Below are 26,459 nucleotides of genomic sequence, written 5' to 3'. Positions count from 1 at the left end.
GGCCTAAATTTCAACAACAGCATTACGTAAATGCGGAGCCATAACTTATTTTCTTTAGACATTATCAAGGAGTTTCAGCTAAATTCTAAGAGCAAGGACTTTATCTGTATTGTAAGAGCATTCACAAGCTATTAGATTAACCCCTACATATCCAAAGAGTCTTAAATTCTTCCACAATAGTTTGAGGATAGAGGGGAAGCCTTTTAGGACCGAGATTAGGAAAAACTTCTTCACACAGAGAGTGGTGAATCTGTGGAATTCTCTGCCACAGGAAACAGTTGAGGCCAGTTCATTGGCTATATTTAAGAGGGAGTTAGATATGGCCCTTGTGGCTACGGGGATCAGGGGGTATGGAGGGAAGGCTGGGGCGGGGTTCTGAGTTGGATGATCAGCCATGATCATAATAAATGGCGGTGCAGGCTCGAAGGGCCGAATGGCCTACTCCTGCACCTATTTTCTATGTTTCTATGTTTCTATAACTACAGCTATGAAGATCCCTGATGCACCTGATGACCCTGTGATCTCTCTCGGATGCCGATGTTAGGCTGTCTTTAAAGAGGGTGAACCAACCCTCGCAAGGTGAGAGGTCCTGTCCGGTGGAGTAGCTGGTAAGGCTCTGGAAACCTGTGTCAACCAACCGGCTGGAGTATTCAAGGGCATTTTCAGCTTCTCCCTGTTACAGGCGGAAGTTCCCCCTTGCTTCAAAAAGGCAATAATTATACCGGTGCCTAAGAATAATGTGAGCTGCCTTAATGACCATCGCCCGGTAGCGCTCACATCTACAGTGATGAGATGCTTTGAGAGGTTGGTCATGACCAGATTGAACTCCTGCCTCCACAAGGACCTGGACCCACTGCAATTTGCCTATCGCCACAATAGGTCAACAGCAGATACAATCTCAACGGCTCTAGACCACCTGGACAACATAAGCTTATGTTGGGATGCTGTAAATCAACTATAGCTTAGCATTTAATACCATCATTCCCACAATCCTGATTGAGAAGTTGCAGAACCTGGGCCTCTGTAGTGCGCTCTGCAAATGGATCCTAGACTTCCTAACCGGAAGACCACAGTCTGTACAGATTGGTGATAACATCTCGTCCTCGCTGCCGATCAACGCTGGTGCGCCTCAGGGGTGTGGTTTAGCCCACTGCTCTACTCTCTCTTCTCTATACCCATGACTGTGTGGCTAGGCAGAGCACAAATACCATCTATAAATTTGCAGATGATACAACCATTGTTAGTAGAATCTCAGGTGGTGACGAGAAGCCGTACAGGAGTGAGATATGGAGTGGTGTCGCAGCAACAACTTGGCACTCAGCGTCAGTAAGATGAAAGAGCTGATTGTGGACTTCAGGAAGGCTGGACGAAGGAACAATACCAATCCTCACAGAGATTCAAAATTCAAGATTCAAAACACTTTATTGTCATTCTAACCATACATCAGCTCTGCAGGGCAGAATGAGACAGCGTTTCTCAGGGGCAGTGCAATCGTAACATAACAAACGCAGCACTAAATAATAAACATAACAATAAATAGTAAAACACAACAGCCACATATCAGTTAAAATCAAGTTATAAGTGTCCAGTGCAAGTTAAAAGTGTCCAAAGCAGAGTCATCAGAAGTGGAGAGAGTGTGCAGTTTCAAGATCTCTGAGGATCTAACCTGGTCCCAACAGATCAATGCAGTTATAAAGAAGGCAAGACAGCGGCTATACTTGGTATGTCAACAAATACACGCAAGAACTTCTATAGATGTACCGTGGAGAGCATTCTGACAGGCTGCATCACCGTCTGGTATGGGGGATGGCGGGGAGCTACTGCATAGGACCGAAAGAAGCTGCAGAGGGCTGTAAATTTAGTCGGCTCCATCTTGGGTACTAGCCCAAGTACCCAAGGCATCTTCAGGGAGTGGCATCTCAGAAATGCAGCACCCAGGGCATGCCCTTTTCTCAATGTTACCATCAGGCAGAAGGGACAGAAGCCTGAAGCAATTTAGGAACAGCTTCTTCCCTCTACCACCCGATTCCTAAATAGGCATTGAACCCTTAGACAATACCTCACTATTTTCAATTTCATCTATCATTTCTGGTTTTTGCACAATTTTTAATCTATTCAGTATACTGTACGTATACTATACTGTAATTGACTTACTTTTTTCACTTCTATATTATGTATTACATTGAACTGCTGCCGCTGCTAAATTAAATTTCACATCACGTCAGTGATAACTGAATTCTGATTACATTTAAAGTACTTTATTGGTGCAGTACACTTTGATTTATTTCTTCTGCTTGTAAAGTTTAAGGAATGCAATGAAATACATGCATGAACACAGCATAATTTTACACAATTTCCTGGACCACAGTTCTTCTCTGCATATCACTTGGCAACCTTGCCATTTCTTAGTATGTCTGTTTTTTTTTAAGAGGTCAAGTTGCATGCTTTCCATCCTCGCTGGGTTGTGTGTCAAGCTAGCAAGGAGCTGGATAGATTTGAACGTGGGACCACACACTTTGAAGTCTGGCGCAGTATGTCACCACACCACTGGCTGGATATTTATTGGACCAGTATACATGTTATTAACAAGAGAAAATTTGCAAATGCTGGAAATCAAAGCACCACACCCAAAACACTGGAGGAACTCAGCAGGCCAGGCAGCATCTATGGAAAAGAGTAAACAGTCGACCTTTTGGGCTGAGGCCCTGATGAAGGGTCTCAGCCCAAAATGTTGACTGTTTACTTTTTTCCATAGATGTTGTTAACAGCGCTCACTGCAACTTCAAACTTATTTTTAGCATTCCTGCAGAAAATGATAACAACATAGGAACAGAGTGACATTAAATCTCACATTCCCCTTCAATATCAGTCCATGATTTGGATGTAGAACATAGATGTGACCTTTTGTGCAAAAATCCTGTAATGGCTTTCTTAATGGCACCCTGCAGCTCTCTTAAAAGGACAGATGTGTAATATGCATTAACTTCAGAAAGAAAGGGGAAGAAACATGGCCTTGAAATTACTCTCTGCATCCTGGGAAATGATCAACTCAATTTACACCATGTTGGGCAAACGACTGTAGTTCCAATTATTTTTTAGACAATAACATAATTCATGCAGCTGCTTAAGAGGAAAACAGAGAATATTATCATATATGCTGCTTGTCTTGAAAAAGTTCTATCAAAAACCCTGTCTATCTGCTTATGAGTATGAGAGCCGCATCACTAAAATTTATCTGGCCTCTGAAACTGCTTTCTTCAACATGTTGCCAATGAACCGATTAGTTTTTGGCCACAGTTGTACTCTAGCTAGCTGAAAACTGTTGAGTCCTTATTGATTCTTAGATAAATGCTTGTTTCCCACATTATCCCATTTAAGAGGTACAGTGTAGAACATGCTCTTCCAGCCCAATGAGCCACAGCACCCAGCAACCTACCTATTAAACACCAACCTATTCTCAGGACAATGTATGTACAATGACCAACCAGAACATCTTTGGACTGTGGGAGGAAAGCCACATATACCAATCACACGCAGAAACAAAGGTGATGGGCAGGTAAAGCTAACAGTAACCTGGCCTCCAGTGAGTATTGTGTCCAGTTAGCAGGCACTAAACTTTACAAATGTGAAGGCATTGGCCAGAAGGAATGAGATAATATATGAAGTAACTTCATTTAAACCCTGTCTTGACCTAACCTGGAGTTAATATTTATAGACTACATTTCAACCACTTGGATACTTAAAACATGAATGACATGATATTGCAGCACTTACATCCAAGCTCCCCAGTGTTAAACATCAGGGGGAACCACCAAACAAAAAAAAACATGCAAATGGTGGAGATTAAAAATACAACCACAAATAATAGGCTGACAGAAGAAATATTAATCATTCTTAACATTAAAAGAATGTTCAGGGTTATGCTCACCCTGCAAGGGTTGACATTCTGATTATATTCTTGGGTATAACAAAGTGTAATGGTCCAGTTATCTAGAGACCAGCAGATGTCACAGGGAAGCAGCTGTATTTGGCTTGAACAGAATTTGCAAGACAGCACACTGGAATCCAGCAATGATTACATGGGTGTTCAGGCCGAGTGGTCAATTCAGATTGCATTTATTCCCAAATACAAGCCAGAAGGTGAAGTATATAAAGTCATTAAGCTGTATAACAGTTGAAGTAACCACTGACAAGACTCTAGAACACCTGTCGAAGTTTAATGTAAAACAGTGAAGCAGAGCTGACTGAAGGTAATTGCTACCACCACAATGGCAGAGATGCACGCAGCACAGTTGCAAAAACACGGTTTAACTTTGGAACCTGAACTTGGGAACAGTCTTCCGCTCACTTGTCCAAGCTTGCAGGGCAGGTTACAAAACTGCAACTTCTAATTGGTCATAGATTCAAAATAAAAATCAGGCGTCACAGAAGCGAAACATTTAATCAAATTGTTCATTAAAATCATTCCCTTCTCTCCACCACCACCACCCATACACACAATTCCGATTTTTAATTTAACATCTATTCATGGTTCCCAAAAGGTTTTTCAAAGTATAAATTACTGAACCAGTGAACACTACTGTTTGAAATCAAACAGAAGAAACCACTGCTCCTGGAAGACATGAACATTACACAATACTTATTCTTTGAAACTGTATTACAAGCTGAATTATTTTCTCTCACCTCTGAGAAATATTACTTGCCATAGTCAATACTCAATTTAAGAAAACACTATACTCAGACTACTGCCTTACAAATGTATTGTGTAGTTGTCAAGAAAACTTCCCAAGAAATATATTGATCTATAAAATCTGTATGCTATGCCATTGCATTTGTTTCCTGTTATCCAATATACAGATACACAATTCACATTTTTACATTAGATATTCAGGTTCTGTGCAGAGGTTGTGTGTAAAAAAAAGTATTTAAAAATCATGCTTTTTCCTCTTCCTTTATCTTTTTTGCAATCTTCTCCACAACCATACTCAATTCCACATCCTTGTTCAACTTCAGGTACACATCCTTCCTGATTATATGGATAGTCAGCCAGTCAGGAACAGTATCAGCCAGTAAACGCAAGTGTTTCTCCATATCACCTGAAAAATATATACAGCAAGATCTTTAAACAATAACATGGGTATACCAAGGTAATTGTGTTCTAAAAGTGTCTCATTGCAGAATCTATATTTCTACAGAATCCATTCTTCCAGCAAATCTATTCCTTACACTCGTCATTATTTGTTGTAGCAAAACCCCTCAAGTCCTAAATCTCTCAATCTACTCACTCCAAATCTTCACGAGTTCACTTGCTTGTTGGTGAGGGTCTATTTGGTGAGATTCAGACCATCAGATCTACTGAGCCTTCATTTTCTTCATCTCTCAGACCCAACCTTTAAAAGGGCCTCCTTAGAAGATACATGGTCATGTTCCCTAATGTACAGGGACCAACTTTATCCTTAATTTCCTCCTTGGTCCCTAGCTGGTATCATTGAGAGTGCAGGAGGCCAGTGTTCTAACTCACATTCACCTCTGCTCACCCATCACCCCAGACCCATTTTCTGAAACAGATTTCAAAACCTTCAACATTCATACTCCAAATAGGGAAATGCTTTGTCCTGTAATTTATCAGCATTTGAAATATATACATACACATATATACATAAACATATTTTTAAAAATCCATTTACCCAGGGGCATTGAAGAGCGGTAGCTGTCAATCACTCTGTTACATGCCATGGTAATATTCAAAGCTGGTTTCTTCTCCGTCACGAAGACATTGCGCAGAATTCTTGTTATCTCAGGAAGTCTCGTCATCATATGAAGACGCTCAGTCTGTGCAGGATTCCTCGTCATTGCTGCCTGAAGTTTTTGAGCTTCTTTGTTACGGATCTGTAGAGGAGTTAGATATCAGTGGTTACGCTTCTGATGGGCACTGTTGCAAAATGAAGAAAGATTAGAAATTCTTCAGTAAATCAAAGCCAGAAGTTAATATGGGGTCACAAGTCAGATTTTCACCCTCACCCGCTCGAGCAAACTCTGCGAGATCCCTTTCAGTGCATTAGAAGGGCCAGGACTTGGACGTGGGCTCTGAACTGTTTGCTCCTTTCGTTCGGTGGTGGCAGCCATGGCAGTTTCTGCAGATTTGAGGGCCATGTTTGCAAGTGCTTTCTCCATCTAAAAAAAAATCATAAGGACAAAATTCAGCCCAGTACACTTATAGAAGAGGAGCCACGCTAATTCTTGATGAGGGTATGGTAGTAGAAATTATGGCAGTGGCTGTGGAAAACAAACTTTAGCAAAGGCATTGGATGAAGTCCATTGTGGTAGATTGATTCAGAAGATAAGATGCACAGATAAGATGGAGTCTGAACTGACTTGCACCCCTCCCCCCCATTGAAGACAGGCAGTGGAGATGACAATTGCAAATCCGGTTGGAGGTTTGGAACCACAAGGATCAGTGCTGGAATCTGTTTTGATGAAAATGCAGATGGCTGGATAAGCAAATTTGTGGTGACATCTGACATCAAGATTAGTGGAGTTGTGGATAGTCTAAAGAACTATCAAAGAAATTGGAGCAAGAGGCTGAGAAAGGAGTAGGAATCTTGGAGAGAAGACTTTTTTTTACACTACTCTGGGAAAAGAGGCTAGACTGCGCAGGTGCGTGATGTAGAGCGCCAAAGGTTTAAAAAGGAGAGACATTTTCAACAGTCTTTTTTTAAATTGGAGCAAGAGGCCGAGAGAGGAGTAGGAATCTCAGAAAGAAGACATTTATATTTATTTATTTTTAAAACACTGCTCGGGGAAAAAAGGCTAGACTGCGCAGGTGCGCGACGTAGAGCGCCAAAGGTTTAAAAAAGATCACACAGTGGGCAGCGGAGTGAGAGGGAGCAGAGTGGGATGGCTTTGGCGCGAACAGGCAGAGGCAAGGGTAGGTTCCAGTAAGTTTTGTTTTGTTTGTTTAGAGTAGAGAGAATGCCAGGCAGGATGTTGGAATGCTCCCCTTGCAGGATGTGGGAAGTCAGGGAGACCTCCAGTGTCCCTGACAACGACACCTGCAAGAAGTGCATCCAGTTGCAGCTCCTAACAAACCGTGTTAGGGAACTGGAGCAGGAGCTGGATGACCTCCGGATCATTCGGGAGAATGAGGTGTTTATAGATCGTAGCTACAGGGAGGTAGTTATGCCAAAGGAGCAACGCACAGGTAATTGGGTTACCGTCAGGCGAGGGAAGGGGGAAAGGGCAGGCAGAGTAGGGTTCCCCTGCGGCCATTCCCCTCAACAACAAGTATACCTCATTGGATACTGTTGGGGTGGGGGGGGGGGGTGGATGACTTACCTGGGACAAGCTGTGGTAGCCGGATTTCTAGCACGGAGTCTGGTTCTGCAATGCAGAAGGGAGGGTGGAAGAAGGGGAGAGCGGTAGTGATAGGGGACTCGATAGTTAGAGATACAGAAAGGAGGTTCTGTGGTCGTGACAGAGACCCCTGGATGGTTTGTTGACTCCCGGGTGCCAGGGTCAGGGAGGTCTCTGATCGCGTGCACAGCATTCTGAAGTGGAAGGGTGATCAGCCAGGTGTCATGCTACATATCGGTACCAATGACGTAGGAAGAAAGCGTGAGGTGGTCCTGAAGAGCGAGTATAGAGAGCTTGGTAGGAAGTTTAAAAAGCAGGACCTCAAGGGTGGTAATCTCAGGATTGCTACCTGTGCCACATGCCAGTGAGGGTAAAAATAGGATGCTCTGGCAGATGAACACACGGCTGGGGAACTGGTGTAGGGGGCAGGGTTTCAGATTTCAGGATCATTGGGACCTCTTCTAGGGCAGGTGGGACCTGTACAAGAGAGATGGGTTACACCTGAACTACAAGGGGACCAATAACCTTGCAGGGAGGTTTGTTAGTGCTTTTGGGGAGGGTTTAAACTAGATTTGCAGGGGGATGGGAACCAGAGTGCCAGAGCAGATAGTGGAGTGGGGGTGCAAAGTCACAAATAGAAGGGTTGTGTGTGGTGGTAATAATCTTCTGAGGTGTGTCCATTTCAATGCAAGGAGTATTGTGGGGAAGGCTGACGAGCTGAGGGTGTGGATTGACACATGGAATTATGACATTATTGCCATTAGTGAAACTTGGCTACAGGAGGGGCAGGACTGGCAGCTTAATGTTCCAGGGTTCCGATGTTTCAGACGTGATAGAGGCAGAGGAATGAAGGGTGGGGGGGGGGGGTTGGCATTGCTAGTCAGGGAAAATGTTACAGCAGTGCTCAGGCAGGACAGATTAGAGGGCTTGTCTACCGAGGCCATATGGGTGGAGCCGAGAAACAGGAAAGGTATACCATATTAATGGGGTTGAATTATAGACCATCCAATAGTCAGCGAGAATTGGAGGAGCAAATCTGCAGAGAGATAGCAGACAAAGTTGTAGTAGTAGGAGATTTTAATTTTCCACATATTGATTGGGATTCCCAGACTGTTAAAGGTCTAGACGGGTTAGAGTTTGTAAAATGTGTTCAGGAAAGTTTTCTAAATCAATATATAGAGGTACCAACTTGAGAGGATGCAATATTAGATCTCCTATTAGGAAAGGAGTTAAGACAGGTGATGGAAGTGTACGTAGGGGAACACTTTTTAGTTCGTGATCATAACACCATTAGTTTCAACTTGATCATGGATAAAGATAGATCTGGTCCTCGGGTAGAGGTTCTAAACTGGAAAAAGGCCAAATTTGAAGAAACGAGAAAGGATTTAAAAAGCGTGGATTGGGACAGGTTGTCCTCTGGCAAGGATGTGATTGGTAAGCGGGAGGCCTTCAAAGGAGAAATTTTGAGAGTGCAGAGTTTGTATGTTCCTGACAGAATTAAAGGCAAAGTGAGTAAGAATAAGGAACCTTGGTTCTCAAGGGATATTGGAACTCTTGATAAAGAAGAAGAGAGATATATAACATGTATAGGAAACAGGGCGCAAATAAGGTGCTTGAGGAGTAATAAAAAGTGCAAACAATCAGGAGGGCTAAAAGACAACATGAGGTTGCTTTGGCAGTCAAGGTGAAGGATAATCCAAAGAGCTTCTACAGGTATATTAAAAGCAAAAGGATAGTAAGGGATAAAATTGGTCCTCTTGAAGATCAGAGTGGTCGGCTATGTATGGAACCAAAAGAAATGGGGGAGATCTTAAATGGTTTTTTTTTGCGTCTGTATTTACTAAGGAAACTGGCATGGAGTCAATGGAAATAAGGCAAAGTAGTGAGGTCATGGAACCTGTACAGATTGAGGAGGAGGAGGAGGAGGTGCTTGCTACCTTGAGGCAAATCAGAGTAGGTAAATCCCAGGACCTGACAGGGTATTCCCTCCGGGCCTTGAAGGAGACTAGTGTTGAAATTGTAGGGGCCCTGGCAGATATATTTAAAATGTCGGTATCTACGGGTGAGGTGCCGGAGGACTGGAGGATAGCTCATGTTGTTCCGTTGTTTAAAAAGGGCTCTAAAGGTAATCCGGGAAATTATAGGCTGGTAAATTTGACATTAGTAGTAGGTAAATCATTGGAAGGAGTACTGAGAGATAGGATCTACAAGTATTTGGATGGGACTTATTAGAGAGAGTCAACATGGCTTTGTGCATGGTAGGTCATGTTTAACCAATTTATTAGAGTTTTTCGAGGAGGTTACCAGGAAAGTGGATGTAGGGAAGGCAGTGGATATTGTCTATATGGACTTCAGTAAGGCCTCTGACAAGGTCCCGCATGGGAGGTTAGTTAGAAGATTCAGTCGCTAGGTATACATGGAGAGGTAGTAAACTGGATTAGACATTGGCTCAATGGAAGAAGCCAGAGAGTGGTAGTAGAGAATTGCTTCTCTGAGTGGAGGCCTGTGACGAGTGGTGTGCCACAGGGATCAGTGCTGGGTCCATTGTTATTTGCCATCTATATCAATGATCTGGATGATAATGTGGTAAATTGGATCAGCAAATTTGCTGATGATACAAAGATTGGAGGTGTAGTGGATAGTGAGGAAGGTTTTCAAAGCTTGCAGAGGGATTTGGACCAGCTGGAAAAATGGGCTACAAAAAGGCAGATGGAGTTTAATACAGACAAGTATGAGGTATTGCACTTTGGAAGGACAAACCAAGGTAGAACATACAAGGTAAATGGTAGGGCACTGAGGAGTGCAGTAGAACAGAGGGATCTGGGAATACAGATACAAAATTCCCTAAAAGTGGCGTCACAGGTAGATAGGGTCGTAAAGAGAGCTTTTGGTACATTGGCCTTTATAAATCAAAGTATTGAGTATAAGAGCTGGAATGTTATGGTGAGGCTGTATAAGGCATTGGTGAGGCCGAATTTGGAGTATTGTATTCAGTTTTGGTCACCAAATTACAGGAAGGATATTAATAAGGTTGAAAGAGTGCAGAGAAGGTTTACGAGGATGTTGCCGGGACTTGAGAAACTGAGTTATAGAGAAAGGTTGAATAGGTTAGGACTTTATTCCCTAGAGTATAGAAGAATGAGGGGAGATTTGATAGAGGTATATAAAGTAATGATGGGTATAGATAGAGTGAATGCAAGCAGGCTTTTTCTCCACTGAAGCTAAGGGAGAAAAAAAAACAGAGGACATGGGTTAAGGGTGAAGGGGTAAAGTTTAAAGGGAACATTGGGAGGGGGGGCTTCTTCACACAGAGAGTGGTGGGAGTGTGGAATGAGCTGCCAGATGAAGTGGTAAATGCGGGCTCACTTTTAACATTTAAGAAAAACTTGGACAGGTACATGGATGAGAGGTGTAGGTGCAGGTCAGTGGGACTAGGCAGAAAAATGGTTTGGCACAGCTAAGGGCCAAAAGGCCTATTTCTGTGCTGTAATGTTCTATGTTCTAATACAGATGGATATACTGTAGATCACTTACGGATATGGACAGAGAAGTAGCAGATGTGAGATGCTGCACTCTGAGAGGTCAAATGAAAGTACATGGTTAACGGTAGGCATCTTCATAGCAATGTAGGGTCTAAGTGCTTCGTATACAAAGTGGATAAAGTGGTTAAAAAATACGGGATCATTGTTAAGAGTACTGAGTGCAAGAGTAAGGAAGTCATGCAGCAGTTATATAAAACTTTACTCAGACCGCACTTGGGAGTATTATGCACAGTCCTGGTTCACTCCACTATAGAAAAGACATACAGGCAGTGGAGAGGGAGCAGAAAAGGTTACCACGATGCTGCCTGCATTAGAGGGTATCAGCTACAAGGGGGAGTTTTTTTTTGAATTATGAAAACTGTGGACAGGCTAGACAGTCAGAATCTTTTCCCCAAGGTGGAAATATCAAACATAAGGGCACAGGAGGATACAGTACTTGTGCAAGGATATATATCAGAGAGCGCACGCGCGCTAGGGTGCTTAAAACGTGCACAGTAGTGTAGTAATTTTATATATTGCACTGAACTGCTGCTGCAGCAGGGGGAAAAAAAAACATTCACGATACGTGATTGATGATAAACCTGACTCTTATCTCTGGGCTGGGTGTGTCTGCACCCACACCACCCTCCCCTTACCACTGGCACTCCTTCACTGCCACCTGTCCCACACCACTTCCCCAGTGCTCCACCCTCACCACTCCCAACATCCTTTGCTCTCGCCAAATTTACAAACTCGCTCTCTGATCCATGGTTAGAAATACAGGTCCACAATCCCTTATCCGAAATCCTTGGGGCCAGTTGCATTTTGGAATTCAGAATTTTTTGGATTTCAGAATCCCTCCTTATTGGTTCCGGGACCTCCCCCCACCCCCAGCAGATACCGAAAAAAAAAACACGTACGCTCAAGTCCCTTATTTAACCTGTCTCAGTGCGGTGGACTTTAGGACCCAGCGGAGCTCTGGACCTACACACATCCTCCGGTATACTTTAAATCATCTCTAGATTACTCATAATACCTAATACAATGTAAATGCTATGTAAATAGTTGTTATACTGTATTGTTTAGGGAATAATGACAAGAAAAAGCATTCAATAAAACAAAAATATACAGCTTCAAACGAAGCTAATCAAACGCATGGTAACTGACTTATTGGAATAAATGTAGAACGTCACTGTCACAATAAAACTTCAGTAACTTGTCTTTCTGTTGATTTAAATCATATACAGTGGTAGTTCCGACACTATATTCTTCAGTAAGATGCAGCACAGACACACCACGATCAAGCTTCGGCAATAACTCCACTTTCTGTGTTATTGATAATGAAACAGACACTTCCTTCTCTTTTTCCACTGTTACCCACAGGGGTACCTGCAGCTCTTTTTGACATTTTCACAGTGAAATTAAACACAAAGTCAACAGCAAACACAGAATATCAGCGAACAGCAAATGCACGTGTAACCAGTACGAGCGCTGAGCCACAACTGACGTCTGGCGGTCTCTGCTAGTGCTGCCACGTCACACCCGAGTGACGTCAGCTGTTGGCAAAAAAAACTTTGGTTTTCGGAGCTTTTTGGATTTCAGAAAAGGGATTGTGAACCTGCACAGTACTGTGTAAGTCTTGGGCACCCTAGCTATAATATACAGTACTGTATATTTAAATGCTTCTAAGGTTGGTGGTGGGGGAAGAGGAAGTCTTAGGCAATACTTTATTGAAAATGGAGAGAACTGGGTGCTAGGGATGGTTGTGGAAGCAGGCAGTTTGGTGGATTTTAAGAGGCATTTAGATAGACACACAAATACAAGGGAATGGCAGGATATTGATACACCAGAAGCGATCATTTGTACAAGATATCATCAAGATAGGCTATTCAGCCTATGATGTTGTGCCAGTCAGTGCTGTACTGTTCTATGTTCACACTTTGAGGAAGTCCCTCTCTTTCTCACCCCACTACAAAGACCCCACTCTTGCCCACCCGAACAATCCATAGGCGTGGGGCTGGATTCTGGGAAACATTACATGGTGCCATATCAGTACCTTTGGTGTCATCATGCTGCGGGCTCTATCCAGTACTTCCTGGGCCGTTGTTAGCTTCTCAATACCTGGAGCCTGGGGAAGTTCTGCAGCAACAATGTCAGGGACTTCATCCACATTAAAGCGTGGGTGCCATCGCGTCAGCTTGTCATCAGGGACATTCATCGGAGGGTTAAGAGAAGCTAAAAATGCCTATGGGGGGGGGGGGAGAGAGAAGGCAAATAAAAAGTTATTGCTTCATCAGTTTCTGGAAGTTCACATTTCTGTCAAGAAATCTTCCAAACGATCAGTCCCCAGAGCTGTGATCTTCACAAAAATGTTATTTTCACATCCCAGAGTTTGCAAAGCACCAACTTTGTTGATGCAGTACAACATGGAAGAGGAGTGTACTGGCACTGACTAACACCTCTTACACATCCTCAGCAGAGTTGACACTCAATTCAAAACTATTTACAGAAATTATTAGTACCAAAATGAAGCACAATCTATAAGTACAGGTATTGCAAAACGTGGCCCAACATGTCCATCTCAGAGCCTCATCTATGCCATTACTAGGTGATGGGCTGAGAGTGCCACTAACAAGGCCAGACATTTTAGTGCGTGTCAAAAGAAAAGGAGTGAGGAGCATGATGGAAAAATAAGAGCATGGAGGAACAAAAATAACAGCTGCTCATAAAAATATGATAAAATTCTCTTAATGTCACTGAACCTTTGAGCAAACTGAATCTATACGAAACAGTCAGAGGAAAGCAGCATCCACCAGAGATTGCCACCACCCAGGCCATGCTCTTCTGATAGAAGGTACAGGAGCCTCAGAACTTGCATCAACAGGTTCAAACAGTTACTACCCCTCAACCATCAGGCTCTTCAACAAAGTGGATAACTACATTCACTGAGATCCTCCCACACCCAATGATCTCACTTTAAGGACTTTTTATCCTGTTATTCCATGCTCTGATTATTTATTGCTATTTATTTATATTTGCATTTGCATTGTTTGTTGTCTTTGGCAATCTTTCATTGATCTTGTTATAGTTACTATTCTATAGATTTACTGGGTATGCCTGCAGGAAAATGAATCTCCAGGATTTATGTAGTGATGTATGTACTCTGATAATAAAATTTACTTTGAACTTTTTACACATTTAACACTTCATTGGAAAGACTGCAGGTCCAGCCATGCAGTCTGCCCTCAGCACTATATTGAAACACCAATCCAAAAAAAATTGAGGATCTACATTCTTAAACATACTGCAATCCATGTGAAGCACTCACAGAGCAACTCCACGATCTTCACCAACGAACCAATGCTATGTTTCAAAGTCAGGAAGGCAGAGGAGATAGAAGTAATGTTTTAAATGCAACCATTAGTCTTTGCATTGAGATGGTCAAATCAGGAGTCTAAACAGTTGGAGATGGCAGGGAAATGTACTGTAGTGTTCACACAGCAAACACTGTGTGCTACTAGGAAAAGGAATTAATGTTCAGAAGACCAGGTACCCATCAATATAGAGCTTTGTCCAAACCGTGCATTGGGGCTGTACTCACTGAACAAATGGGAGAAAAAGTACCATCATACTCCTGATCTGTGGAATCTGTTGGTGGGTCAAACTGCAAAAACATCCAACCTATAACCTGCTCTCAAAGAGACAGCACAAGGCTGGTTAAGTTTATGGTCAATTATGAACTCCTTCAGATTAATTGTGTGTGGCTGAATGAGGGCTTGGTGGGTGAATTCTCACTCACAGAGCCTGGTTGATTAACTGTTTTAATTGGGTTGGTAGAAAAGTTCACAGTGCATGGAATTAAAGTAAATCATTCATGGATTAGTAGTGTTACAGGAGATAAATTTACTGCCTAAAAGGATGGCAGAGGCAGAAACAAGTCAAAAGTAGATGAACATGTACCTGAAGAGTCACAAACCAGAAGATTACGATCAAGAGCAAGACAATGGGATTATGCCAGTTTGCCACTGACAAACACAAGAATGGTGCAGCCAAACGTAATGGGAAGTGGTGAGACAGGAGTCTGAGGCAATAGGTAAACTGAGGAAGGGTGCAAGATGACAAGCAGTTTACACCTGGTAAAGGAGGGGAACAGACTAGACCCGAGACATTGGCAGGTGAATAGGGGACAAAGAAAGGGAGGAAAGGCAGCAGATAAACAGGGCTACCAATGCTGGACTCTGATAATGGAGGTGAAAATGGGAATCACTAGAAGAGCTGAATGGTAGATGGAACCAGAACTCCTCCAGCAGATCATCTGTTGCAAAGTAAATCAGCAGTTTGAAAAAGATAGCAAAGATATTTGATTCTTAGATTCACACTAAACCTAGATCATATCATGCACCACACCAAACAAGCCTTCAGGGTTGAGGGTAGGAGCTTGGCCTGGTCCAACCTCCAAGTAACACCAGAAGATCCTTGTATACAGCTGATGGGATTCAGTATTTGGAAAATGGATAGGAACCTGAAGCCAGAAGTCAGAACCATTCTTTGATGTTGAGTTCACCACTAGAGGTCATTAAGTGCTGCATCACAATACTTGCTTTGAGAAACTTAAGTTCAAGAACTTTGTACTTAAAAAAGATATTGAGATTGGCAATCTCCTGCTGATATATTCAACCACACCCATCTCAAAGTAGCACTTACGAGCATCAGTGGAACTATGGCCATAATGATCTGCAGACCATATGGCTTCCAGGATTAAAACCAGACTAAAAATGGCAGAACGGGTGATGATGCCAATACATTGGTATCACAGGTCAGGTCTTTGATACCCGAGGATAAAGCTGCCAGGTCAGCCCAAAGACAGGAGGCTTACCTTATGGTACTGCTTCACCATGTTTGTAAGGTTCCGATGGAAAATGCGCCGGCGCAAAAGCATGTGGGAGGCTTTCAGTTGTGTCTGCCCTTCACATTTCTCCCCTGCAGGAGGAAAACAGTTTGATTTTTAAATGCTTTTTTGAAGATCTCCTTCAGCCCTGCTGTGCAAATGTTAAGAATTGGACCAGAGGTGAAACAGCAACTAAAGAAAGAGCCGGAAGAATAAAAGACAATTAACAGTGAAACAGAAAACGTAACGCTGTTTATTTTTAAAGGCAGGACAAAAAGCTAGAAAAACACAAGCTGTTACCTCACTTAATAGTTTATACAAGAGACGGTAAGCAAAACTGTGGGAAAATACATAAAATGCAACATTAATAGGATAGGTGGCATCCCTCATTGAGCCATATGGTGGGGTAGTAAACATGAAAGGATGGATTTCATGGGAGCAGTATCTCAGGAAGGATGGAGAGGTGGGATTATAATACTTGGGTGTGCAGAACAAGAGATCTAACTGAAACTTCCAGAACTCTGATAGGGTGAGACAGGCTGGATATCGGAAACAGTAAGTATCGGGCTATAGTGGCAAGAGATTTAGTATGGAGAGGAGGAAAATCTAGACTCAGGATGGTGAAACAGGAGAATTCTGCCAGATAGCCTTAAGGAGATTGTAACATTTCTAGATGTAAAAAAGTATCAAGTGCTATGGGGAGAATGGGGGAAACGGGTTGAGACTGGAGGGGGATCAGTTGTGATGCACCAAATAGCGAAGCAGGGTTGGAGAGTAACAGCCAACTCTTGCTCCCATTTTAGCCAGAGTCAGACAGCAATCAAGCACAGAAACAGGCCCTTCGGCCCAACTGGTCCATGCTGACCACACACTCCCCGCTAGTCCCTTGTTGCCTATGTTCTGCTCACAACCCTCCTCCTAAATGTGCAATTGTATCCACTTTTTCTGGCAGCTCATTCCAGGTCCTCACTATCCTCCGTGTAAAAGAAGTTACCTTTCAGGCCTTAAAAATCTCCTCTTCCTCACCTTGTCCGTACTCCCCAACCCAAGGGAAAAACCATGACCATCCATCTTACTCACACCCATGATTTTTAATTAAACATCTGTTGGGTCAACCCTCATCCTCCTCTTCTCCAGGGAGGAAAGATTGAGTGCTGCCAACCTCTTCCTGTAACTCAGGCTCTCTAATCCAGGCAATCTCTTCTGCACCCTCCCCAGCTTGATGTCCTTCCAGTAACAGGGTGACCAAATACTTTTGAGTGCAGCCTCACCATTGACTTGTGCAACTGTAGATGAAGGCCAGCCAGCTGAACACCACCTTCACTTCACCGTCCTGTCCACTCCTGCAGCTGCTTTCAATGAACCGTGCACTTGTCCTCGCAGGTCGTTCAGTTCCACCATGATCGTCAGTGGCCTGCTTTTCACGGTATTGGCCCCACCCTGTTCGAATGTCCCAAATACATCACCTCACATTATCCAAGTTGACACTCATTTGCCATTTCGTAGCCCAGCTCCGTAACTGATCAAGGTCTCTTTGCAATTCCTTGTCATGAGCTTCACCACCAATAAGACCCTAAATTCTGTACCATCATCTATTTATTTTGTCCTTACACTGACAAAGACAGCAATGTCCAACAAAATTCACAGTCTTAGCACTACTTACCTCCTTCAAACACAGGATCGATGGTGAGCTGGTAGTCAGATTTCTTCACAGAGCCACTCCACGTTGGGATTCCTTTCTCCTGCCTGAACTTGTATGCCGATGGGTAAACTGTCTTAATTTGTCCAACATTTCGCTGTTCAAATTGTCTACGAAGAGATTTCAAGGTTAACTGTTGCTGGACTAATATAACTAGCAATCACTTCAACAATATTGGTACTAGTTTTGTTAGCATTTTGATAATATTCCTGCAAATGAATGGTCAAGGTAGCACTGGTGAACCATGGTGACTTGTTGCAGACTGCTTACAAAACTTCTAAATATATTTGTTCTGAATTACTCTCACTGCAATCTGCAATTTCCCTTTAAGCAATATACTTTTGTAATTCTGTTGGGTGCAGTCTTTCATCGATTCCATTGTTTCTTGCATTTACTGTGATTGCCCGCAGGAAAATGAATTTCAGGGTTGTATATGGTGACATGTAGGTATTTTGATTATAAATTTGCTTTGAATTTTGAAACCATCACACCAACACTATGAAATACTTTTCTCATTAAAAATGAAGTTAAAAGATTTCTTTGTTTGTTTTTTAATATTGAGTCATAGAGAAGTACAGCACAGAAACAGGCCCTTCAGCCCATCAAGTACATGCCAAAACCACTCAAGCTGCCTTCTCCCATTGACCTGCATCAGGACCATAGCCCTCCACACCCCATCCAGGAGCCTATCGAAACTTCTCAAACATTGAAATCAAGCTCACATGCACATTTAAATTATAAAATTTCAGAATTTTTTTGCCAGATATCAACTTAGTAGCTCCAAAGCTTTTAAATAACAAGTTTTGGAAAGTAGTTAATTTATTTTCAAAAGCCATTTATTCTAAAGTGTATTTTGGAAATCAAAATGTTAGTTAAACAGAAGTGTTTCTGGTAATGAATTTTATCAGCTCTGCAAGTAATTTATTTTTAATCAATAAATTGCAAAGGCTCAGGACTGAAATATTTACCCTTCAACAAGAGGGTAAACAGCACCAGAATTTGTTCTGCCCACTTGTATAGGCTCATACTCACTTCCGCATCATGTCCTGAACACCCTGTTTCACCTTGGCGAAGGTAATGGTCTCGGAGCGATTGAACAACATGCTCACAACAGTGTCCATACTACGGAACATCTCTGCCAACACCTTGTATTTGAAAGGCAAGGTCAACCCTGGTGGGACATCTTGTGCCAAGTTGTGGAAACGCTGGTAAGCTGGTGTCTTCACCCTGGAGCAAAATGATCATCAGGACTGCTGTATGAAACTGTTCATCAACAAGGACCTTTAATAGACTTGTAATTTTGTTGTTCTAGTGATTTTTTAAAAATTGCTTTCTCCTCACCTTTCATCCTCACTTAATTTTTCCTCTGGCTCATCTGTCTTTTCCAGCTCTTTATTTTCTTGTATCTTCAGTTTGAGTTCTCGAACTCGCTTTAGGCGACTTTTGGCATCAGCGCTCAATTCAGAAGGTGCAGGGAAATGAGCTGTTTGGCTGAGCTTCTGAATTCTTTGCAACCGGCTCTTTAAAGCCAAAAGATCCTCCTTTCCAGGTGCCTTGTCCACCTATGGGACAGGACAAACACACTGAAGACAAGTGTTTTCATCACTAATTCCTTCAATACTTCGTTTAAAAATCATTTATCAGTCACTCTTTACATAACTGAGCATTTCTCAGCATTCTGCACTGACACTGCCCCATATTTTAAAACAAGGCCAGGTGCCTCAAACGGAAGGCTGTTTTTATATCTAGTATCTGCTGGCTTCTCTTGTTCGAATCTTGCAAATTTAGAAACCTCCTTCCTCAAAGCTGTTACCTCATGAGGAGATGCATCCTAAGTGGTGGTGGGTGGGGAAGGATGTTGCAGAGAGGAGCTGAACACATTAGTATCACCATCCTCAGGTACGTCCTTATAGTAATAGTGACCACGATGGACACTCCCTGGCGCTGAGACTATGAAGACTGCCCCGGCTGCTGTGTTCCACGCCTGCTAATACGATGAACGGATAAACAAGGCTTTGGGCCTACTGAGAACCCAGTGTTGCTTTTCGCCTCAATTGTTATGCATGATGTTTTCTTTAAAATTGGGTTCTTTCAGGTTTCTTGCTTTGTGGCTAACTGTGACCAAACAAATCTCAAGGATGTACAACTTGTACATTCTTTGACAGTAAATGGATCTTGAATCTAATTGTTAACCCAGATCAGGAGTTTACCTCAACAGCCAGGTTCTCAGTTTTCATCATGATAGTGAAATCAGAAGTAAGATCTGGTGGTCAGGTGTAGGCAGTTAAGTGGAAATGAGGCGGTGGCAAATTTGTCAATTGCTTATTATTGTTACATGTCCCGATGTATGAGAAAAACTTTGCTAGGCATGTCATCCAGACAGATACAAGCACAATGAGGCAGTACAGAAGAAAATGCAATTAACAGAATGCAGGTTATTGAGAAAGTGTTGTGCAGGTGGACAATCAACTCCAAAACTAGGTAGACTGAGATCAAAAGCTCATCTTCATTGCACAAGATCCTTCCCAGAGTCTTACAACAGTGGGATAGAAGCTCTTCTGGAGCCTAATGGTACGTACATGGCTTCCAGCAAAGAAACTAAAATTGAAGGCAGAATCGTTGGAAATATTTAACTTATCAGGTTGAGGGAGTCAGTGTCAAACTGATGTTTCATTAGAGCTAGGAAGCTAGAAATCAAACAGGTTTTAGATTGACAAGGGATGGCAACAGCAGTTTTGTTATTAGACATTTTGCAAGCATCAGGACTCAAAACGGCATTATGTGAATTCTTAGAAGTTTAAATAATAACACCTGACATTTAAAACCATCAGATTGATAAGCTTGGAGTCTCAAGAATGCTCGATCAATAATTAAAAAGACCAACTCCTAACTGACATGCATAATTAGGAAGTATTGCTCATATGATGGACATAATTCACTGATCCTCAAAACTGACCACTTATCAAACTACAGCCGTGGACATTTGGAAGGTTAAGTTAATAAATAGCATTATACTGAACATTCTAGTGTAAAGCAGGAATTTGCTTTATTCATTTCAAAATTGTTCTACGTTAAATCTGAACAACTGACCAATGTTTCATGAACTAGACCCCATAACCTTCCCAACCACTGAGTCGGGTAACAGGAATGGACCTGCAATGTTTAAAAGCAAACACTCCCCATGATCAATGCTCACCGCAGTAAATGATGGGTGATTCCAGCTGGTGGTCTGAGGATGATGTACACTATAAACAGAATTCAAAGGTGGACAAGCTATTGCAGTTGGGGTTCCTCGTCTGTTTTTGCCATGGAGGGGTCAATGGAAGCTGGGGACTGAGAGTCGTGATGTCTTGGACCATATAGAAATCACCAAGGATAAGGTGTAGGTGGTCTTGCACACACTGAGGTGCATTCTACCCAAGGGCCTGACCAAGTGCATTCTCTCATCTTTTGAGAAGTGAGGGAAAAAAAACTGCAAAGGCCCTTGCAAGGATGTTTACATCTGCTTTGGCCACGGGTGAACCCCAATCGACTGTAGGGTAACTGGTGTCATGCCATTGTTGGGGTAGGGTGACAGGGACAGTCCAGGAAGATGCAGTTCATCAGCGGACTAGGGAGGACAGGGACAGGGTGGTGATGATTAGCGCAGCTTTAGACATGGGTAGCCATGTCTCACAGGTTTTGTCAAGGCTGAATGAGAGCAGGGGGTACATGGAAGGTCACTGACAGGGTGCTGCATTAAGGGCTGGTCTGAAAGGTAGATTGCAAGGGATTCAGGGAGAGCTAGCTAAGTGCCTACCCAATGGGCGTCATTATAGGATGCAGTGACAGTACACAGTTGTCTCAAGGGCTGTGAGTAGCGGTGTGCCACAGGAATTGGTGTCGGGCCCATGACGTTCATCGTCCAAAGAACTTTCTACAGGGGCACAATTGAGAGCATCCTGACTGGCTGCATCACTGCCTGGTATGGGAACTGTACTTCCCTCAATCGCAGGACTCTGCAGAGAGTGGTGTGGACAGCCCAGCACATCTGTAGATGTGTACTTCCCACTATTCAGGCTATTTGCAAAGACAGGTGTATAAAAAGGGCCCGTAGGATCATTGGGGACCCGAGTCACCCCAACCACAAACTGTTCCAGGTGCTACCATTCAGGAAATGGTACCACAGCATAAAAGCCAGGACCAACAGGCTCCAGGACAGCCTCTTCCACCAGGCCATCAGACTGATTATTTCACACCAATACGATTGTATTTCTGTTATATTGCCTGTCCTATTGTACATGTTTTTTTTTACAAATTACTACAAAATGCACATTTAATCGGAGACGCAACATAAAGATTTTTACTAGTGAAGAGTGTGAGAAATAAAGTCGATTCAAATTCAAATAAATGATTTGGCTGAAAATATACTAGTCATAGTTAGCAAGCTTGCAAATGACATTTAAACAGGTGGTGGACAGTGAAGGTGGTTATCAAATATTACAAAGGAATCTCCGTCAGCCAAGTGGGCAAAGGAATACAAGAGCAAAGTGTTGCATATTGGGAAATCAAACCAGCCTAGGACTTGTAGAGAACGGTAAAGCCCCCGGGTGTGTTGTAGGAGTACAAGTGCTTACTGTAGTTCCATCAAAGTGGCGTCACCAATCACAACAAGAGAAAGTCTGCAGATGCTGGAAATCCAAGCAACGTACACACACAAAATGCTGGAGGAACTCCGCAGGCCAGGCAGCATCTATGTGCAAACAAAAAGTACCAAGTCTCGGCCCCGAAACAACGACTGGACTCTTTTCCACAGATGCTGCCTGTCCTGCAGGGTTCCTCCAGCATTTTGTGTGTGTTCACAGGTAGACATGCTGATAAAGTCTAGCCGTGCTAGGCTCCCGTCAGGGCACCGAGTGTAAAGACACAAGACACCGCAGATGCTGGAACCTGGAGCCACCCTGCAGGGTTTCGACTTGAAACGTCGACAGTGCCTTTCGGCCCCACAGATGCCGCCGAGTTCTTCCGGCAGACTTGCTCCAGATTCAGTATCTGCAGTCTGGGGTCCCTGGGCCGAAGGACCCATTCCTGAACTGTACTCTTCTATGATTATATACAAAAATACTGCAGGGTACAAGGAAATAGATGGGGAGTGGGATTAGTGGTTGCTGCACTGGCAACCTGAATGGACACGTTGGGCCGAATATCTTTTGTACAAGTGAAAGGTGCAAATCGCAGAGGCCAGTTTTTCTTTCTCCTTTCCCTCCAACTGTAATTAATGCAAAAGTAGCTTGTTCTCTTCAAGTGCTCTGGGGCGCCCCGAGGTTTTGATAAGCGTTTTTACCGGCCCCGGCCAAAGCTCAACCTTACCGTGGCCTCCGGTGGTAGCGGCGCCGTTTCTTCAGCCTTGGTATCTCGTTGCAGACCATCATCTGCTTCTCGTGGCTGCAGCACCAGGCACCTCCGGGCAGACGGGACCCGCTGTGGGCCCTGCAAAACCGACACTGCCACCGGCCGTGACTCGGCCTCATCGATCGAATCGGAGCGGCAGCGTTTTTTCGCTGTGCTGGTCTGCCGCCCGGTTCCTCCGTCGCCACCAGGCCCCAAACCGGCAGCCCCCAAGTCGAACTCCGAGACCCCTTTTGACGGGGTCACAAGATACTCAAGCGTGGACGCTGTCCGACCTGCCTCCCGTTTGGGGGTCGTGCAAACTTTTTCCCGGCTTGCGGGCACCGATTTAAAGGTGTCCTGAACGGCGGGCGTTCTGACCGGTGCGAGAGGCGAGCTTTCGCTGCTGGGAGCCCGGGCCCGAGCCCGCGGTACCGTCGGCCGAGCTTCCAGCACTTTCCTCCGGGACGGTCCACGCTCCTCGGCCAGTGACCAGGTTGTGTCGCCTGGAGACCCCTCCTTCCCGGGTTTCGCGGACAGCGGGTCCCGCTTCGCTTTTTTAGTCTGCGGGAAGTAGTCTGTTAGCTTGACCTGTGCCATGGCACCGGAGTGAACACGAAGCCAACACCAGCCGGACTGCCCCGGTTAGCAGACGCTCCAGCGGTACGGTACCCCCACCCCCCGAACAAAGAATTGTCCCAGCACTGCCCGCAACTCAACCCGGTCCGGGATGGGAGCCGAGAGCTCCAAACTGTCTTCAATTTGCGGCTTGGAAACGCTGTTCCTTTCCTCCCGGGGACAATCCGGAGCAGATCCGGTCCGGTCCCGCAGCGACTCCAAACTTTCGCGCTAAACTCACACGTGACCCCCCCCTCCCCGCGGGTTATTCCACTTCACCGCGCCGGGAGTCTCCGCCGGTCAAATTAAACTGTCTGTGCTGCTTTCCCCCTGAACGCTATAAAAAACCTGCACATAATTAAAACCAAACATCTCTGCTTCAGGGACGCGGCAACTCCTTTGTCGGTCTGCCACCGGGAACCAGAATAGGCAAAGGACTATTTTAATTGCTTCGCCACGCTTGGAATGGTACAGTCTTCCTCCGGCGCCAAATGAGTGCGGGGGAATTGCGCTCTTTTTATGACTTGTTAATATAGTTCAGTTTTTAAAAATGTTTTAATTATCTCAATAACGTCACCACCTTTCTATTAACTACAAAGAATTTGTTAAATTGATTATTGAGATTAGCCGAGTGTGTGGCTCTCTGTACCCCGAGTTACGTATAATCTTGTTAGTTCTCCCAAAGTGTAAACATACACGTTGCTTTTAACAGGAGTATTTTAATTCCTAAACTGAGTTCGCTGAGGAATGCAAAACAGTTCTGTTACGTAATTAGTTGCACAAAGTACATTTTCATTTTTACTTTTAAAAGCATCGCATCAGACCTGCAAGATTAAACGAAAACTGGAGTGAAAAACACAAAATGCTGGTGAACACCGCAGGCCAGGCAGCATCTCTAGGAAGAGGTACAGTCGACGTTTCAGGTCGAGACCCTTCGTCAGGACTAACTGAAAGAAGAGATAGTAAGAGATTTGAAAGGGGGAGGGGGAGATCCGAAATGATAGGAGAAACTAAAGTGGTTAGCTTTGTACAGGCCTTGCCCTATAGGTAAAGTCTCGTTTACTTGGCCGCCGTAGCATTTACTGTTGGTGCCTGCAGGGTACTACTGGACAATGTGCACTCATTCTCAGCTCATTCATCTGGAAAATTCACATTTTTGTGTAAATTACAGGGCTTCTTCTGTGGAGCTCGCATTCTTTCACCCACAATTGACACGTGCTGTGGTGAGCGAAATGCAGAGCACAGGTTTACTGTTCAATTTATATTTTAATTCACTATCCCATTTCCATTCTAAACTTATTAAATGGTCACCTCATAGCAATGATGCAAAACCGAACTTGTATCTGCCTACCTGGACTCCATTTTGTCACCCATAATTCAGTCTCTCCCCAGATATATCCGGGATACATCCCATGCTCTCCACCTCTTCAATAACTTCCAGTTCCCCGGTCCCAATGGCTTCATTTTCACTATGGATGTCCAATCCCTATACACCTCCATTCCCCATGAAGAAGGCCTCAAAGCCCTCTGCTACTTTCTGGTTAATAGACCTCACCAGTTCCCTACCACCACTACCCTCCTCCGGTTGGCGGAACTGGTTCTCACACTCAATAACTTCTCTTTTGGCTCTTCCCAGTTTCTTCAGACCAAGGGTGTAGCTATGGGAACTTGCATGGGCCATAGCTATGCCTGCCTCTTCGTTGGTTATGTGGAACAGTCTGTGCTCCAAACCTATTTTGGTACTGCTCCCCAACTTTTCCTTCGGTACATTGACAACTACATTGGTGCTGCTTCCTGCACCCATGCTGAGCTCGTCAATTTCATCGACTTTACTTCTAACTTCCACCCAGCCCTCAAACTCACTTGGTCTATCTCGGACACTTCTCTCCCCTTTCCCGATCTCTCGGTCTCCATCTCTGGAGACAGACTGTCCACTGACATCTTCTACAAGCCCACTGACTCTCATAACTACCTCAACTATACTTCTTCCCACCCTGCCACATGCAAAAATGCCATTCCCTATTCCCAGTTCGTCAGTCTCTGCCGCATCGGCTCCGAGGATGAGGTTTTCCCTTCCAGGACATCTCAAATGTCCTCTTTCTTTAAGGATCGTGGTTTCCCTTCTGCTGTCATCAATGATGCCCTCACCCGCATCTCCTCCATTTCCCACACTTCGGCTCTCACCCCATCCTCCCTCCACCACAACAGGGACAGAGTTCCCCTTGTCCTCACCTACCATCCCACTAGCCTCCAGATCCAACACATAATCCTCCGCAACTTCAGCCAACTTCAACAGGACCCTACCACTAAGCACATCTTTCCCTCTCCACCCCTCTCCGCCTTCCGCAGGGATCGGTCCCTCCGCGACTCCCTGGTCCGCATGTCCCTCCCCACGGATCTCCCACCTGGCACTTATCCCTGTAAGCGCAAGTGCTACACCTGTCCCCACACCTCCTCTCTTGCCACCATTCAGGGCCCCAAACAGTACTTCCAAGTGAGGCAACACTTCACTTGTGAGTCTGTTGGGGTCATCTATTGCATTCGGTGCTCCCGGTGCAGCTTCTACATCAGTGAAACCCGACGCAGATTGGGGGACTGCTTCGTCGAGCACCTCCGCTCCGTCCGCCAAAACAGACAGGATCTCCCAGTAGCCATCCACTTCAACACTGCTTCCCATTCCCATTCAGATATGTCCGTACATGGTCTCCTCTACTGCCATGATGAGGCTAAACTCAGGTTGGAGGAGCAACACCTCATATACCATCTAGGTAGTCTCCAGCCCCTTGGTATGAACATAGAATTCTCCAACTTCTGGTAATTCTCTCCCACTCCCTTCCCCTATCCCTATGTCACTCTGCCCCCTCCCCCAGCTGCCTACCTCCTCCCTCTTGGTTCCGCCTCCTTCTACTACCCATTGTGTTTTCCCCTATTCTTTCTTCACCTTTCCTGCCTAACACCTCCCTGCCTCCCTTCCCCCACCCCTTTATCTTTCCCCTTACTGGTTTTTCACCTG

General features: G+C 44.2%; 1 protein-coding gene across 1 annotated transcript; it reads right to left on the bottom strand.

Annotated features, from left to right (window-relative positions):
* Window positions 1–1,476: 1,476 nt before the first annotated feature.
* Window positions 1,477–23,669, bottom strand: cdt1 (chromatin licensing and DNA replication factor 1). Its single transcript, XM_063067073.1, has 9 exons — window positions 22,811–23,669; window positions 18,803–19,023; window positions 18,494–18,688; window positions 17,426–17,571; window positions 15,751–15,854; window positions 12,931–13,119; window positions 6,022–6,174; window positions 5,688–5,889; window positions 1,477–5,096 (listed from the first exon to the last, which is right to left on the bottom strand). The coding sequence occupies exons 1-9, from the start codon at window positions 23,426–23,428 to the stop codon at window positions 4,933–4,935; spliced, it is 1,992 nt and encodes a 663-aa protein (XP_062923143.1). The 5' UTR covers window positions 23,429–23,669; the 3' UTR covers window positions 1,477–4,932.
* Window positions 23,670–26,459: the final 2,790 nt, after the last annotated feature.

Source organism: Mobula hypostoma, chromosome 14 (genome assembly GCF_963921235.1).
Source record: "Mobula hypostoma chromosome 14, sMobHyp1.1, whole genome shotgun sequence".
Taxonomy (NCBI): Eukaryota; Metazoa; Chordata; class Chondrichthyes; order Myliobatiformes; family Myliobatidae; genus Mobula; species Mobula hypostoma.
The sequence above is the reverse complement of the archived record's forward strand: the minus strand, read 5'-3'. Positions and strand labels throughout refer to the sequence as shown.

Excerpts from the sequence above, each read along its gene's own strand:
- cdt1 (XM_063067073.1), bottom strand. The coding sequence starts at position 23,428 with ATGGCACAGGTCAAGCTAACAGACTACTTCCCGCAGACTAAAAAAGCG. Across the intron at positions 19,024-22,810 it reads CGCTACCACCGGAGGCCACG|GTGGACAAGGCACCTGGAAA; the intron begins GTAAGGTTGAGC and ends CCTGTCCCATAG. Across the intron at positions 6,175-12,930 it reads GCAGCATGATGACACCAAAG|ATGGAGAAAGCACTTGCAAA; the intron begins GTACTGATATGG and ends ATTTTTTTTTAG.